The sequence below is a fragment of the Mesocricetus auratus genome, unplaced genomic scaffold (genome assembly GCF_017639785.1).
Source record: "Mesocricetus auratus isolate SY011 unplaced genomic scaffold, BCM_Maur_2.0 Super-Scaffold_100676, whole genome shotgun sequence".
In the NCBI taxonomy this organism is placed as follows: domain Eukaryota; kingdom Metazoa; phylum Chordata; class Mammalia; order Rodentia; family Cricetidae; genus Mesocricetus; species Mesocricetus auratus.
Window position 1 is genome coordinate 49,446,839 of NW_024429266.1, and position 18,037 is coordinate 49,464,875.

Consider the following 18,037-nt stretch of genomic DNA (forward strand, 5'->3'; position numbering starts at 1 on the left):
TCAGATAATACTTCCAGTAAACATCTATGAACTGAAACAGGTCTCTGGGACACACTCTGCAACACACTTTGTTAGAAGCTTTGATGAGCAACACCATTTAGAAGATTTGATGAGGTCAAATAACCATTTAGAATGTTTCAAATGAAATAATAAGTTCAAGAGAAAGATGGGACATTGAGTTCAGATCTCATACAGTCTGAATGGTTTAAATGAGACTGGACCTGGGACAAGCATACAAGGCCTAAATGATGTACTTTCTATCATAGTCTATCACATATATTTCAGCTTGAATTCTTGGGAAACTATTATCAATGAGGCAGAAAAGTAGATTTTTTTTCTGAATCAGATTCTCTATGAAGGTTTAAAAAAATAAGATAATTCTACTGGTTTCAAAAATGTAGTTTAAACTTGAAAACACAACACATGAGGTTCTGCATTTAGAGGCAGGGCTTTGAATCATTAAAGCAATTTAGGCTTTGGGAAACTACACAGGTTTGGATAAGATTAACCTTATGAATGCACAAATAAGAGTATACAAATACAGTTAGGTAAATAGACATGGGTGGAGATGTGCTCTGATAAGAGCCTCTACTTTACACTATGTAAAGAAGAAAATGTGGCTTATCAGATCCCTTAGACAAGTGGTTCTGTGAGTCGGAATTGAATGAACTTTTCACAGGGGTTGCCTAAGACCACTGGAAAACACAGGTATTAACAGTAAGATTTAGAACAGTGTCAAAATTACAGTTATGAAGTAGTAACCACAGCTGAGGAACTGTAATAAAGGGTTGCAGCATTAGGAAGATTGAAACCCACTGTCTTAGGCAGACAAAACCCCCATCGATATTTCTGCCATATGCCATCAGCTTTAGCATTTTTGGCAGTACCACTGCTCTGTATTATGCAGAGAGGAGAGCTGCACTTGGGATGGACTTTGTGTTCACTGGTTATCTTTCAGAAGTTCCTGAGAACAACTTTTTTCCTTCCTCCTCAGAACTGCCTATTCTTTGTGAAGTATAGCTAAATACACAGAACCATGAACAGACAAAGATAAAAGGACAAATGACAGATGAAAGATAGGATTAAACAATCATTAATGAGCAAACTGAATAAAGTATTACACAAAATACACTGTAGTTTATATTTCCCAAGGGGTCTTATGCAGCCTAAATGAATTTTTAAGGAAAGCAAATTAGGTGAATTTCATAGGACAGTGGAACCATGTTTTTGCCTTGCTCTTTCCCTATCTTGTATTGATTACACATCCTCAGTACTGCTAAAGTTAACTGATGGGGAAGTCCTGTGTATATGTCAATAAAGCACTGTTGGCCAATAGGGAAGCAAGATAGGTGGGATTAGGAGTCCCGGAGGATTCTGGGTAGGAGAAACACAGGGAGTCATCATGTAGCCCGCCAGAGAATTAAGATGTCTGTCCGGTAAGAGAAATACTTAGATGGGTTGAATACTTAAGTCAGAGCTAGCCAGTAAGAAACAAGCAAGGCCAACAGCTTCATAATTAATACAGCGTCTTGTGTGTTATTTGGGGACTACAACGAGGCAGAGCCCAGGTGACTGGTGGGGAAAAACCAAAGCAGGTAGCAAGGAAAAGGCCTCTCTCTACAGTTAAGTGCCAATAATTCTTCAATGCAATAATGAAACCAATGGGTAACAAGAAAACGATTGGCTAGGCATTTCAGTCACTAAGAACAGTTCTTTTTTTGATCACAGGTGATAATTTTAATTTGTTACTTAAAATGTACATGTAGTATCTATTAACAATGATATTAGAGTGTAAATCAAACATTATCATAATTATGTAAGTAAAATACCGAGCTCTAAGTGCAAAAAATTATGTTTAAGTTTTTCAAGTCTATGACTTTATTGTGTCACTAACAATCCTTTATCATCTTGAACTTTGAATGTGAATAAATGCTAAAATCTATAGATAAATTAACAGCAGCCATTACCAACAACCAATCATCTAGCAACATATTTATAAAAAATATAATGGATGGTTATAAACAAAATTGTGGCATTATTCCTCATTTAAGGAATTCTATAACTTATTTCTTCTGCAATATTTTACATTTAATGTGATTTTAGCATATATTTTCAGTAAAATGATATTAAATTCAATACACATAACATATATCCTATATTCATCCCTCCATGATTTTGTATTTTGTTTCTTTTTAGATTCATTTCTACAAATAACATGATGGATGTTCTCATAGTTGAGTTCCCTGTGCTGTTCACATGATTTCCTTAGGAAACTTTCCAGCACCTGAATGGCTGATTACATCCTGCTTTGATCTGCTGAATGTCATTTCTGTTATTGTTTTTGGTAAAAGGGACTCACTTACTCTGCACTCCCACCCAACCACTCTCCAACTTACATTCAGAAAGACACCATAACACCTCTGATTGGTATACTACTATATACATAAAAAAATAAAGACCAAAACCTTTAAGGTGGATTACTAGATTCTTGTTCATCTTATATCTGCAGTATTTCCCATCCACACTTCCTAAGAGTCTCTCTACAAAGAAACATTAGATTTGGCCGGTTCCACATAATTTCCTCTGTCTTTTTCCCCCTTCTGTTCCCTATTATCTCTATTAGCTCCATGAGTGACCCACTGCTGCTTCAATTTGTAACTTATAACCCTCCATCTGCTTTCCCATCAACACTATTTTGCCTATCTGAAACATTGCTTCAGGTCTGAATTTATTTTCTTAAAGTAGTCATGAAAGTGATTACTTGTTCTATATCATTTCCAGTAAGATATAAACTTCCAAAAAGCAAGCCGGAGAAGCGCAAGTCACGGACAAATGTGGTGTTTTGAATTCCTACCATACTAGTAAACAGTAGTACTGTACTGAAACTCTCATTGTGCTGATTTGTGTTTGGATTCTTAGCATTGAATTATAAGAATTATTATATATAGTTTTTTCAAATATTTAAAAAACTCAGATATGTTGTTCATTAAGATTATGTTATTTTGATCTGGAGATGTCTTATTTTGAATAGTGTTTTAAGAAGAATGATAGGTAGAGTTTTGATTAATTTTAAATCATAATTTCTTTTTCTGTTAAGCTTCTGTGATGTCCAGATGCTGAGAAATAGTACACACACACACACAACACACACACACACACACACACACAATTGCCGAGGACTGAATTTTATATATTTTGTAGGGTGACGTTTATACTTAATGCTATAATTCAATTTAACATCAGAATGAAGTGTATAATAAAGTCCCAAGAAGTATGTTTTTCTTGAAGAAATACTCAGTTAACCAAGAAATAATTTTGAATGCTACTTATCTCATTTATCTAGTAGCTAACTTAACATTGTGTTTGGAAACACATTAAATATTTAATTGGCTTAGTTAGTGGTCTGTATTCTTTTCCAGGTGTTTTGTTGAACTCCACACTGTCTGGAACACTTAAGCATTATAGTAAACCATGAGGTACTATGTTAATTGATTTCTAACTTGGATAGTCTCTATCATATTTGTGATACTTAACGGACTTTCTCTGATCTTTAAAAATGTTAAAGCAGTTAATATTTAACCTATTATAGTTTTAATTAAATTATTCATGGCTTTGTAGAAAAATATGACTTCAACGAGATTGTTAATATATTAAATACAACAGTTGATAAAAATGCTACATTCCTCAGGCAATTAAGATGGCTACCTTCTATGGCATCCTAGAACTTTCATCCAGTATCTAATGGAAGCAGAAGCAGACAGCCACAGCTAAAAACTGAGCTGAACTCCTGGAATCCAGTTGTGGAGAGGGAAGAGTGATGAGCAAAGGGGTCAAGACCAGGCTGAGGAAAACCACAGAAACAGCTGACCTGAACAAGTTAGGGCTTATTGACCCCAGACTGATAGTTGGAACACCAGCATAGGACTGATTCAGAACCCCTGAACATGGGTGTCAGTTAGCAGGCCTGGGCAATCTATGGGGCCTCTGGTAGTGGATCAATATTTATCCCTATTACACGAATGGACTTTGGCAGCCCATTCCACATAGGGACACTCTCTCTGCCTAGACACACAAGGGAGGGCCTAGTCCCTGCTCCAAATGATATGACAGACTTTGAAAATTCCCCAAAGACCTCACTCTCCCTGGAGAGCAGAAAGGGGATGGGATAGGGAGTCTTTGGGAGTAGGGAAGGAGGGGAAGGAGAGGGAACTGGGATTGACATGTAAAACAAGCTTATTTCTAATTTAAAGAAAAAAGAAAAAAAGACTGAACAAATTGAAAAAAAAGATATTTTCCAAAATTTCCTTGAACAATGTTTATATTGTATTTCATATTATATCTAAGTAATAGTATACCTTTGTATATTGTGCTGTAGTTGCAAATATTGTATTTAGTTTAAATTTATTAATAAATATTAGAAGGGCAGAAAATAAAATTATTTTGTTTTGATACTCCACCTTACTCATCAAATCTACAAGTTTTTCCTTCATTTTTACAACAAATAATAAAGTTCAGATATAGATGTTTCACTGATTCCTTTCTGACATATATGCTTTACTTATTTTTTCTGTCCTATTGCATAGCCTAGGATCATCACTACAATTGTTAATAGAAGTAGGAAGAGTTACATTTTATACTTTTCCCAGGTATTAGAACTAACTATTCACCCTATAGACATCAAGTATTAACAGACTCCAATGTCAGTGTTCTCTTTCCATTGGGCACATGTTTTAAGTACAATGCATTCTACAATAAAAAATATTCATGTTGTCTACTGATGGAATCATATGTGGTTTATTTTTCATCATAATATGGTAGAGGTGAATGTTATCTGATTCTTAAAATATGTTTGATTCTTAAAGTAGAGAAATAAACTCTGTTTATTCAAAATGCATTCCATTACACTCATATATTTAATTTTATATTGATTTACATAATACTTTTTAACTTTGGTTCATATGAAGAATAAGAGTGTAATTTTCACCAGTGTAGGTATATTCATGTGTAAGTGTGGGTGGTGTATAGACACATATTTGTGGATGTTCACACCTATGCATGCACATATATAAGCCAAAGGATGTTAAGTGTTCTGAGCTATCACTCCCTATATTCCTTAAAGATAGGGTTTTCCCTTGAACCTTAAGCTAGGCTGATGGCCAACAAGTACCTACCTATGTTCACCACAAAGCTGGCAAAACAAGCATACAAGGTCCTCATATGTGGGCAACAGTACTCATACCTAATGAGACACCTCTCTATTTACCTACAATTGTCTTCACCTGTTTCTTTTTTACTTTGCCCTAATTAAATAATCCTGTCTTCTTAAAATTAAAAAGAAATTATTCTCCTTTCTTTATTTTCTGCAAGTAAATTTGTGCAAGACTGGATGATCTCTATTCTTCATCACCGACAGTTGAAGATCCTGCTTATTGACATTTTCATTTTGATTATTTGAATGTTATTTTATACCATTTTCAATCTCTGAAAATGTAGCCAGTTATTATGGTAGAGTTCATTAAATAACGTGAAGCCCTGCCGTTTATTTGTCTATTCACTTTTAATTTCTGCAATGGCACTTCAGTGTTAGACAGAATTCTTAGATGACATTAAAATTTCTGGTCTTCTGATATGCATTTATTATATAATACTCCTGAGTGTAGGCAATGAATGTATTATGGTGGTGCACTTCTATACACCAATGGGAAGTAATTTCCCTAACCCCACATCTGACAGAGGGCTGATCTCCAATATTTACAAAGAACTCAAGAAGCAAGTCTTCAAAACAACAAAGGATCCAATCAAAAAGTGAGGTACAGAAATAGAGAATTCTCAGTAGAGGAGTCTAAAATGGCTGAGAGACATCCAGTAAATGCTAATCAAAACAACTCTGAGATATCACTTCTGTCAGAATGACTAAAATCAAAAACTCTGACAACAGTTTATGCTGGAGAGGATGTGGAAAAAGAGGAACACTCCTCCACTGTTGGTGGGAGTGCTGACTTGTACAGCCACTTTGGAAATCAGAATGGAGATTCCTCAGAAAAATGGGAATCAATCTACCACAAGACCCAGCAATTCCACTCACTCTTAGACATATACCCAAAAGATGCACATTCATACAACAAGGATATTTATTCCACTATGATCATAGCAGCATTATTTGTAATAGCCAGAACCTGGAAGCAACCCAGATGCCCCTCAACTGAAGAGTGGATGGAGAAAATGTTGTACATTTACACAGTGGAGTAATGTACTATTAATAAAAAATGGAATCTTGTAATTTGCAGACAAATGGATGGCATTAGAATATTTCTCTGTGAGGTAACCATGTCAAAAAAAGAGAAACAAGATATGCTCTCACTTATTTATGGATTTTAGACATGAATCAGGGGAGTGACAGCATACAGTCCCACTGCCAGAGAATCTGTTAAGCAGAACCTTCATCCAGCAACTGATGAAAGCAGAAGCAGATACCCACCAACAAACACTGAACTGAACTCCTTGAATCCAGTGTCAGAAAGAGAGAACTGATGGGCAAAGGAGTTAAGACTGGGCTGGTTTAACCCACAGAAAGAGTTGACCTGAACAAGGGGGGAGCTCTTGGACCCAAGATTGATGACTCTGTGGAGAGCATGGGAGTGACCCAGACCCCCTGAAGGTGGCTGTCAGTGAGGAGGCCTAGGTAATCTTTGGGGCCTTGGGTAGTATTTATCCCTGTCGTACAAATAGACTTTGAGTGCCCATGCCACAATATCAGATGCTCTCTCAACCTGGACTTTGGGGGAGGGCCTAGGCCCTGCCCTGAATGAAATGACAGTCACTGGAGATTCACCATGGAGGGCCTCATCCTCCCTGAGGATCGGAGTGGAGATTGGGTGGGGGACTGGGGGACCTCATGGGGAGGGGAGGGTAAGAGGGGAGGGAGAGGGAGCTGGGATGCACATGTGAAACAAGCTTGTTTCTAACTTAAATAAAAAAGAAAAAAAAAAGATTTAACCTTAAAGAGGTGCTGGCAGTCCCTACAAATAAATAGCTGAAGCTACAATAAATGTCACCCAGTTGCCTTGAAGCAACAAACCAACACTATTAGAATATACAACATGGCAGAGAATGGATGTCTACTTCAAGAAGAAGAATCCCCATTTCCAGATCTGCCAATAACCACTATTGGCTAACAAGTACTCACATCAGAAGTGAAGGCTGGCCTCCAATGAGATGTTTCCATTGTTGATGACTCAGTCTTGGTCAATTATCTCAGATGATTAATTATGAAAACTAAGAAACTAAGGAGTAATGAATTCATATTGTTTTAAATTGACATTAGAGTAGTATTTTATTATATGTCTTGAGGCAAAAGTAAAACAATCAACTTAGAGTAACTGCACTACAGCGATGGTTCAGTCTTACTGAGCCCATCTCTAACCAAATGTCTAGTGTCCCCTTGCATCAAGGCTGTGTGGGAAACCCTGATCTCCTTGAGCTCTGGGGATGGCTCTGCTTATTCTTGGTTGTTTTCACCGTGCCTTTAGATTTTTCACTTTACAGAGTAAAAATTAACATCCAAAAAAATACAAAGGAGACATTTATTTTTCTGTTCTATTGGATTTATTTATTTCTTCTTTTAGAAATTTGTCGTATTTCTGTCTATATTTTAACTTATACATCAGAAAACTGTCCAATATATTTTTAAAGTGTGTTACATTACATAGTACTGAATAAGATGCTATTAACACTACATATCCTTACAGGATCTTTGAGTTTTCCTATGTTTTCTGTATGCTCTGCATAATAGAGTGAAAAAACCCTAGGAGTCAGGCATTGTGCCATCCATGGACAGATGAAGCATATCAGATACACAGAATCTAATATGGAGACACCAAAATAGCAATTAATCATCTAGCAAATACATCTGTTAGAAATCTTATCAATTGTGAAGATATAAAAAAATGAGAGGTGAAAAGCAAAAACAAAGCTGCCTCACTCTCCTTGGTTATCACAATCGATGGAGAAATAAATGAAATGGTTCATGAATCTGTCTTCACTCGCTCTTTCTATTATCACAACCTCAATTCAATTTCTCAGCATCTTTCAGCTGAACAACCATAATAGCTTCCTAAATAATTGCTCCTGGGAGGTTTCTTTTATCCTCACCACTGCACTGAACATTTCCTGCACTTACTTTTTAAAAAATCTAGATCAAATTGTATGAGTTTTCCCCTGACTGTTGTTAATCTATCATTGCTTCCAGACAATTCCAAATCCATAGTAAATGATAACTAATAGTGCACAATTTGAAGTGTCTATGCAGAGTGACAACATTGTCAAGACAATCAGTAGTAAGTTAAAAATGAATTCCCTAATACCTTTCACCTCCTCTTTGCTTACTCTGAAATTATAAAGAATTTTCCTGGGGTTAAAATTTTAACTTGAAAAAATCATGAAGAACTATCTAGAGAAACTAAAGTAGATGCAAATAGGTGTTATCAAAGGCAAGAAATGGAGATATTATTGCATTAAGCCCTTGGTAGAAATGCAGAGTTAGTTGAAATAGTCTCCTGGCATGTTGACTCACTCAGTATTTTAAGAGTCCGATGCACACAAAATAAAATTTTTTTTCTGGAATACAGAGGATACACTGCACACTTACCACCAGTGAAGACAACAGGGCGTTCTTAGGATTTACAGAAACATTTTGAACAAACAAATAAACTGAGAACAAATACCTGTTCTTCCCAAAGCATGCATCCAAAAGAACAAAGTCAAAGACTGAAGATTGTGTGTGGTTTAGCCATTGATAGAATATGCCTGCAACTTTCCAAACATGACAGAATATTTTCTTCTACTCAGAATCATGAGTTTGAGTATTTGAGAAAAACAAAAATGTTTGAAAATTGTCAGAAAAAGCATTAAAATGCTATAAACTAATTAAATTGTAAGGAACCTAAAGAACACTATCTGATACACCTCTTGTGCAACACCAATTTACTCAGGTGCTAAAGGAAATAAATTAGAAGAATGGCTACTTTATAAAACCCCATATCAAGTTTTCAAATGCCATTAAAATGAAAAGAAAATATTATTTTTTAAAAAACTTAACTTACGCTAGATTTTTCTTTAAAACTCTAATGGCTCCCTATTAAGGTATCTCTTCTAGCTCTAGGGAAATGGCCAGAGATCTACAAGGATAACCCAACTAAGAATATAAGCAATAGTTGAGAGGCTACCTTAAATTTCCTACCGCTATAATGAGATTGATGACTACCTTATATGCCATCCTAGAGCCTTCATCCAGCAGCTGATGGAAGTGGAAGCAGAGACCCACAGCTAAGCAGTGAGCCAAACTCCTGGAACCCAGTTGCAGAGAAGGAGAAATGATGAGCAAAGGGGTCAAGACAAGGCTGAGGAAACCCACAGAAACATCTGACCTGAACAAGTGGAACATCTGGGAAACCAGCATAGGACTGAGCCAGGCCCACTGAATGTGGGTGTCTGTTTGGAGGCTTGAGCAATCTATGGTGCTTCTAGTAGTGGGACAGTATTCATCCCTAGTGTACATATGGACTTTGGGAGCCCATTCCCCATAGAGGCATATTCTCTCACACACGGCGGGAGGGCCTAGGTCCTGCCCCAAATGAAGTGACAGACTTTGAAGATCCCCATGGAAGGCCTCACCCTTCCTGAGGAGTAGAAGGGGGATTGAATGGGGGGGGGTTGGTGGGAGTCATGGGTAGGATGGGAGGGATATGTAAATAAGATTGATTCTACTTTAAATAAAAAAATTAACTCACAAAAATGATGTACAGAAACATGTTTTTCTAAAAATAATGTATACAATCATAACTTATTTTTAAACAAAATGTGGCACGGTTACATAATATATGAAATTTCGGTATCTATAGAACACTAAGGGTTTACATGAATTCTCTGTGATAGCTAGCATATTTAAAGTTAAAGGTATTACAATTTAAAACACTTATTAAAATTATTGTGAAGAACAGTACAGAATATACTGAACTATAAAATGTATACTCAGTGTTTTACAAATACAATAAATATCTGAAATATGAACCAGGTTGATAGCATTATTATTAACCTGTTCAGGGGTTACAATTGTTGCTGTAGCTCTATAAAGCAGAACAGCCGTCTTCTCTGGATAATGCTGCTGAAGTACAAATCTGTTGTGTTCATGTGTGTTTGTGTGCATATGCATGTTTATGTATATGCATCTGTACATGTGTTTTTGTACATACATGTGTCTGTATATGTAGGTATCTATGCATGTATATATCTAAACTTGTGGATATGTGTGTCTGTTATTGAGTATGTATGTAGTATGTTTGTCTCTATGTGTGTGTTCATGTACAGAAATACTAAACAAATAAAATGTCAGCAACTCCTAAATATAGATCATTACTTAATAAACTTTAAGTGAAAGGTGAAATTACAAAAACATCAAATATACTCTAGATAGTTCTGAACAGGGGCCTTACGGTGAATAATTTCTGATCCATCTAGAAACAACAGGAATTTCAAGGTTCTGGCATTCTATATTTTGAAAGTACAGATTCAAGGCGTTGCGTTCTTAAGCAGGTTGCAGAAGAAAAGTTTAAGATTATGTCTATGTGGGTGTGACATGGGAAATGAAGAACTCACTCTGCTTGAAAATATCACACTTTACCATTTGGAGAAAGTCAAGCCTGCACAACCATATGCTATTTAGAAACAGCTAAGATAATTTCCAATATTTATATTGTTTGGAAATATTCCACACTCTCTTTTTTGGTAGGCAAAATTGAGGAACTGAAATGTCTAATGGTTCACAAAAAAAGAAAAAAAACATGCACATAGTATCTAAGATGAGGCACAATAGTGATTTTTTAATCAAACTATTTCTCCATGATACAAGAATTGTCTGCATGCAGCTGGGTGTTTGTGGTGCATGCCTTTAATCCCAGTACTCAGGAGATAGAGGCCGGCGGATCTCTGTGAGTTCGAGGGCAGCCTGGTCTACAGAGCGAGTTCCAAGACAGCCTCCAAAACAATACAGAGAAACCCTGTCTCAAAAAACAAAAAAAGGAAAGAATTGTCTGCATGAATTATTTATAATAATGCCTTAGCAAATGTAGGCATGCTTTCTAATAAAAATTCATGTCTTAAAATACTGTTAGATACTATTAAATGTATATTTACTTTTGCTCACATCTAACTTCTTATTGTAATTATGCTTTGTAATTACTGGAGAGCTAACTCCTACAACTCTAGTGAATGATTCATAATTCAGACTTGTTATAATTTTGAAGTTGAAAGTATTTCATTCAGTAAACACTTAGAAATATGGGAATAATTTTCATTCATTAATTACAGTCAGTTTGTGATATATACAAAATACCTTAATATATGGAAAATAAAATTTGCAGAGAATTCATAATTTCACTAATTTATTTTGCAAGCTATACTATGAGTTGAAATTAGATGAGGAAGAAAAGAGAAATGAGTGTGTACAGATCCTCCAACATTTTACTGGGGGAAATAGGATTAGATGGCTAGCCTAAGTTTACCTGTCAGATAACCCCTTAGCATTATCCTACAACATTCACTCATCTCTCAGTTAAGTGGCAGGGAACTTCATCATCTAAGAGAGAACTAGAAGATGAGGTTGATAATTAGGAGAATGCAGTGTATCTATAAAACTAATTGGAATTCATTCAAAGTTTTCTACTTTCTAGCAGAGACTATAGGCATCTCTCTCTCTCCCTCCCTCCCTCGCTCCCCTCCCCCTTCCTTCCTCCCTCCCCCTGTCTCCTTCCTCTTCTGGTGTTATTCTGGTATGTGCAGTGCCTGTGGTGTGTGTGTGTGTGTGTGTGTGTGTGTGTGTGTGTTTCTGTGTGTGTTATGTATCTCTCTCTCTCTGTGTATATGTGGTGTTTTTGCTGTGTGTGTTTGTCTGGCATGTTGGTCTGTGCACATGTGGTCTAGGCTTTTAAATCAGCTTGTAATGCAAGCAGGGAATGCAGTTATGAGCTTTATTTCAGTTTGATTAAATGTTGAGCTGTGGTAATATGTCAATATTTGAACAGAATTATCATCATTTTTTGCATTCTCCAACATATGTTTTTCAACTGAGAAGAAATAACTTATCAGGCACTGAAAAATAAGAAGGCATAAATCTTCTTTGGGCATTTTTCAGTCATACAATCTAGGAGTGGCTTCACTAGTACTATTGGATACATATGAGGTAAGCAGACAATATATGATGTCACACAACTACATTCTCCAACACTCTTAGTTATGGAATGCTATGTTAATCTATGTTGTAGGCTTCAGTGCTATTTGACACAACACAAAATTACATAACCAAAATCCTTTCTCAATGAAAATAGATTTGACATAACCAAAGCTAAAGTACCAGTTGACTTTTAATCTATCAAAGATGAGAAAAATACACTTCCCAAATCAAAAATTGACTATAAAAGAAAGCTGACAATTCTTCATTTGGGCAAAGGAACTTCGAAGCTCCACCTAACACTGGAGATGTGAAAAAGTGTACCAATAGCCATTAATGTTGGGTACCTGCTGGCAAGATGGAGGGCAACAGAGATACAATTCTAAATACCCAGTAAACAATAAAAGGTAAATGTTTTAGAAAAGCCAATTGAGCCACAATGATGGCGTCGACCAAAGGCATGTAGCCTACCCAAGGATCAGTTTATTTGTAATAGATGAAAGAAAGAATAGTGTGTTCTTTTGCGTTTTCTCTATATAGATGCAGCTGGGAAGGACTGCTGATAAATGCGTTTTAAATAAGGAAATCATAATAGCTTTTTAAAAAGCCACATTTTGAAATGTCTGTTAGCAATTTAGTGGAGAATAATGACTACACTGTTTGAGATACAACCCCACACTCATAAAGGATACTGAAGGAGAGATCTAATTATGAAAATATTACACATTGATGAGATTCCCTAAAGAAAAGATATCCAGATAGAAAAGAAAATGATTTCTGAATTTTTTTATAGATGATCTGATGTTTTTTTAGACAGTGATATTCTAATCAATGACTTTTGTTATCTGATCCCTGTATTTCTCCAGATCAATAGCAATTGTTAGGGATTCCAGAAATAAAAGGTTGCTTAGTGCACAGCTCTGAATTTTCCTTATTTTCAAACCATACTTACTATGTGATCACTAAACATAATTTTCCTCTGCAATACTTCAAAGAAAACTTACTTAGAATGGATTTTTCCTAGTTTTTCTAGAGATTTTCTGTCTTTTAAATCTGTGTGTTGGTGGTATATTTTCTCAGCTATTAGTGTGTCTATTCATATGATGTTTTCAGTCTATTTTAATCTGGAGATATGTTCCTGAAACAATTTCAACTTGATGGTCACATGTTCCCCACTAAATACATTAAAACAGTTTTTTAAATTAATGTGTTGTATGCAATTTTTAACATATACAAATAAAATTAGTCTCTGAATGTCATTCCCAATGCAGTCTTTAATGTTTTAATTCAACATTATTTTATTTTTATGAAATGAGTTGAGATTTAGTTTTATTTTTCTGTTCTCTAAATGTGAATCGATTCTCAGAATTACAAACTTAGTGAATTTTTTAATGAACTCTTTTTAAGACCTCTAGGACATGCCTCAGTAGTTTTTTCTAGAAATAAATGTAATAAAATGAGTTAAGCTGGGAAGCAGGTACTAATATATTACTGACAGCAGCTGCCTTTAGAGGTTTCATTTTTGGTGGTTGACTTTCCCAGAAGTAGGCTTTATATTAGGACAACTTGATTTTGGGGTATTTTTCTTAGTATCATCTTTAATACCTAAGAACATGGGTCGAGGTGTGGAAATCTGAGGTTGTACAGCTGAAATAGTAAACACATGTTTCAGTACAGGGCCCCACTCATGTTTACACATTCCACTGAAGCTTGCCAAAGCAACATTCACACATTCTGATGATTAATGTAACAAATTCGTCTTTGAGGATAAACTACTGAAAATGAAGCTTGTTTCTAAATGAGCTCCTGACCCCTGGTCTTCTTGGAAACTTATCTTTGTAAAAAAGAATTATGTTACCTGTGAAATATGCTTTCTGTCAGTTGAATTTTATTGTAATTTATATTCAGAAATGTGGAACTATTAATCTACAGAACCTTGTATTCCCTCTGCTTCTTTAGTTACAGTGTTTTGTCTTTGTTTTCTGGTGATCTGAATAACATGCATTTATAGTACTTTATTTTGGATATACTTAAAATATAAGGTATTATTTTAATTATAAGTCAGTATGTTCAAACACTAATGCAATAAGTCATTCATTTGTTGAATTATTGCTATTATTAATTTGGAATAAGAAAAAACTTGCTGGAGTATTTTGATTATGTCGTATTTAATACAGTTGTAAACACGATTTTACAATATTTCACTCCATACCACTTTATTAATATGGTTTAATTTTAAAATGCTTAAATTATAATCATTGTAAGATTATCATAATTCATGGTTAGTTTAAGAGGAAATTGTGAAGGCTGATAATTAAAATGTATCATTTGTATATTTGGGAAACCCAAAGTAGTACTTAAGCAATATATATATATGACAATTGATGGCAAGAAAAAAACAAAAATCATCTAGGAATGTGGTTTTTAGCAATTATTGTTTGATCACAATTGCTATTCATAGTTCTATAGTGATCTCAACCCAAAATAACTCAACTCAATTGTGATGCTTCTTCATCACAATTCTGTGTATCAACACGCCCTGAATGGGGCTGCTTTGTAAGAGGGAGTTAGACACACAGTCAGGTACCAGGAAAGATGAGTCTTGCTTTTCCTCTTGCTTCCTTTTCGTATCAGAAGCTAAACAGGGCATCCGCACATACAGCTCAGAGGCTGTAAAACCACATACAAGTGGGACACACATGATGGAGTCTGACTCCTTGGGGAACCATCATTTTAACAATTTATTACAAAAGCTGACAGCTTTATCCATTTCCTTTTATTAAGAAAGGTCTGTTATTCCTCAAACTCTTGCTGAGATACAAAATGAATTATACTGATTTGAAAGGTTCATACATCAGCCTTAATATTTTTATGGCATTTTAATGAAACTACAATGCTTTCATCTTTAATACTACGAAAAGGCTCCCATCTGAAATATTGTAATCTCAGCTATAAAAGAACTTAAAGCACTATTAAGACGATTTTTTAACATGTGTCAAAATAAGAAATATTGAGATGAATCCTTGGGAGAGAGTTTTTAAATAATATACTCATTCTGGTAGGTTTATTAAAATAATGTCAAGTGAAATAGTTGAAAGAAAATCAACACAGTAATAATAACTTTCTTGTTAATAGACTATTTCACCACATGTGATCGGTCTATGGGAAGCATGTTATTGATGACTGGGTAACAAAAGTTTAGAAGGGTAGATGTCTCCTCTGAGTGTGAGTTAACTCACATTCAAAATGATGAGTTGTTTTTAACACTCTATGCAGCAGTTGCCCTAAGATTCAGATGCAGTACTATTCAATAGATAGCTACAAGTTTTCCAAGTGTATTTTACTCCTCACCATTGAGCAGACACAGCTGCTCATTAGGAAAGGAGAACATCATTCTGAATACTAATTTGCAGTTCTTAGCTTTTAAAGTCTTAAATGTTGACCTTCATCTTTAATACTTTCTAACACTTTGCTTCTTGCTCATGTCATTAATGTTACCTGAATATGATCTTTTTAATTTACTAATAATAGGTAAAAACATGAATGTTTACTTCAAACAGGATTCTGGAAAAACACTTGATGAGCCACTTCATATATACTTTTCCATTTGCCTCGCAAAGACATCTACAATAGAATGACTCTCACATTCAGCTTTGTGAGCCCTACTCCCCCATCTCAGACCATCTCAATCAGAACCCTGCAAGACGGAAGTTTCTAAAAATCCTCCAAAGTGCAATAATATGCAGATGGAATAAAGAGTCGATGTTTTGGTTGCCCTATACACATTTTCTGAAAACCATCTGATGATGTCGCTTGTGATATAGACAGGATAATGTAAAGCTAACTCTGTGTCATCAACCTCATTGTTTTCTTATTATTTAAAATTGATTTCCAATATTTATTTCAGTATGATAAACCAACAAGTCAGCATTTAAAGATAGGCAGATATATTGTGTAAAAAATAACTTGTGGCCTCTTGCTAAAAGGACTCACATTTTTAAAAAGCTTTTAAGATTTGACTGTTGAGGTGAATTAAAACACAATATAGAACATGTCTATTATGTTTAGGGAGAAAAGGACATGAATCACTGATCAGATACAAACTTGCTCCTTTGTCCTACAGAGGCATTTAGCAAAATAATCATTTTATTGTTCAATTATCTAATGATGCAAAGCCTGATCTCCCTAATCCAGGTAAGCTTTCCTTTTAAAAATGTTGTCTCTAAAATATTAAAACAGAAGATTCACATTTTCTTGAATTATTTAAGGTTCTTAACCAAAATTAAAGAATGCATATTACTGTAATATGCTGCAATATAATGTAGGTTAAGGTAATTTGTGTTTTAAGTACTACATACAGCAGAGAATTGACTACGTGTAAGATTAAAGACAAAGAGAACATTTCAAAACTTACAGCATCTTTAGAAAACCCAAAATAAACTTAGAAATGTATATGGTAAACTCAAGTGATAAAATCAACAAATTATATGACAAAAGGTTAGATTCATCTCAAACATTCCATCATTGCATGTTAGAAAGTTTTGTATTTCAGAGTGATGGCTAAAAGAGAATCCTTTCTAACATATAGAACCATTAATTAATGAAGCACCACTGTCTTCACAAATGTAAACAATAAATAGCAAAGAGAGTCTGGAGGAATTCAAAGGCTGTCATTGAATACCAAAACTTACCTGCAAATTTGATGTGAAATTTATTTTCCGGTTTTAGTATCTGAACATACAAAGGACAATTTGGAGCAAAATCTTTCACAGCCCATGCTCTCAAAATTGTTTGGTGATCCTGAAATGATAAGATAGTTAAAATAACCTGAGAATGATTTTAATAATAGAAGTATTAAATTGATAAAATAGAAATTAAAATAGTAAGGCAATTAATTTGTCAGATAGTCAAATCTATAGTTAGAGTTTGAACATAGAAAACTATTGATGTCCCATTTATTAATTGTTGATATCACTGTCTGTGCTAATGGTGTTACGTTCAGGAAGCTGTCTCCTGTATCAATTTGTTCAAGGATACCACCCACTTTCTCTTCTAAGAGGTTCAGTGTGGCTGGATTTATGTTGAAGTCTGATCCATTTGGACTTAAGTTTTGTACATGGCAATAGACATGGATCTATCCACATTCTTGTACATGCCAGCATCCAGTTATGCAAGCACCATTTGTTAAAGATGCTTTCTTTTTTCCATTGTATATTTTTAGTTTCTTTGTCGAAGATCAGATGTTCATACATGTATGGGTTAATATCAGGGTGTTCAATTCAATTCCATTGGTCTACCTGTCTATTTTTGTGTCAATACCAAACTGTTTTCAGGACTACAGCTCTATAATAGAGCTTGAGGTCAGGGATGGTGATGCCTCTAGATGTTGCTTTGTTGAGTAAGGTTGTTTTGGCTATCCTGGGTCTTTTGTTTTTCCATACAAAATTGATTATTGTTCTTTCAAGGACTGTGAAGAATTGTGCTGGTATTTTAAAGGGGATTGCATTGAATCCATAGATTGCTTTTGGCAAGATTGCCATTTTCACTACATTGATCCTACCTATCAACTGAGAAGCTTCTGTAAGACAAAGGACACAGTCAGAAAGACAAAAAGGCAGCCCACAGAATGGGAAAAGATATTCGTTAACCCCACATCTGACAGAGGGCTGATCTCCAAAATTTACAAAGAACTCACGAAGCAAGTCTCCAAAATACCAAAGGATCCAATGAAAAAGTGGGCTATAGAACTAAATAGAGAATTCTCAATAGAGGAGTTCAAAATGGCTGAGAGGCACTTGAGAAAGTGCTCAACAT

The 18,037-nt window shown here is 35.1% G+C and overlaps 1 protein-coding gene across 5 annotated transcripts in view; it reads right to left on the bottom strand.

Moving 5' to 3' along the window:
- Kcnt2 (potassium sodium-activated channel subfamily T member 2) overlaps positions 1-18,037 on the bottom strand; it is a 350,682-nt gene that overhangs the window by 118,618 nt on the left and 214,027 nt on the right. For all 5 annotated transcript variants that reach the window (XR_005874014.1, XM_013115909.3, XM_040738287.1 and 2 more), the window contains exon 13: positions 16,915-17,023. Coding sequence is in view for 4 of the 5 variants with exons in the window: in XM_013115909.3 (XP_012971363.2) it covers positions 16,915-17,023 (109 nt within the window). In the remaining variant the exon portion in view is untranslated. The remainder of the gene's footprint in view (positions 1-16,914; positions 17,024-18,037) is intronic.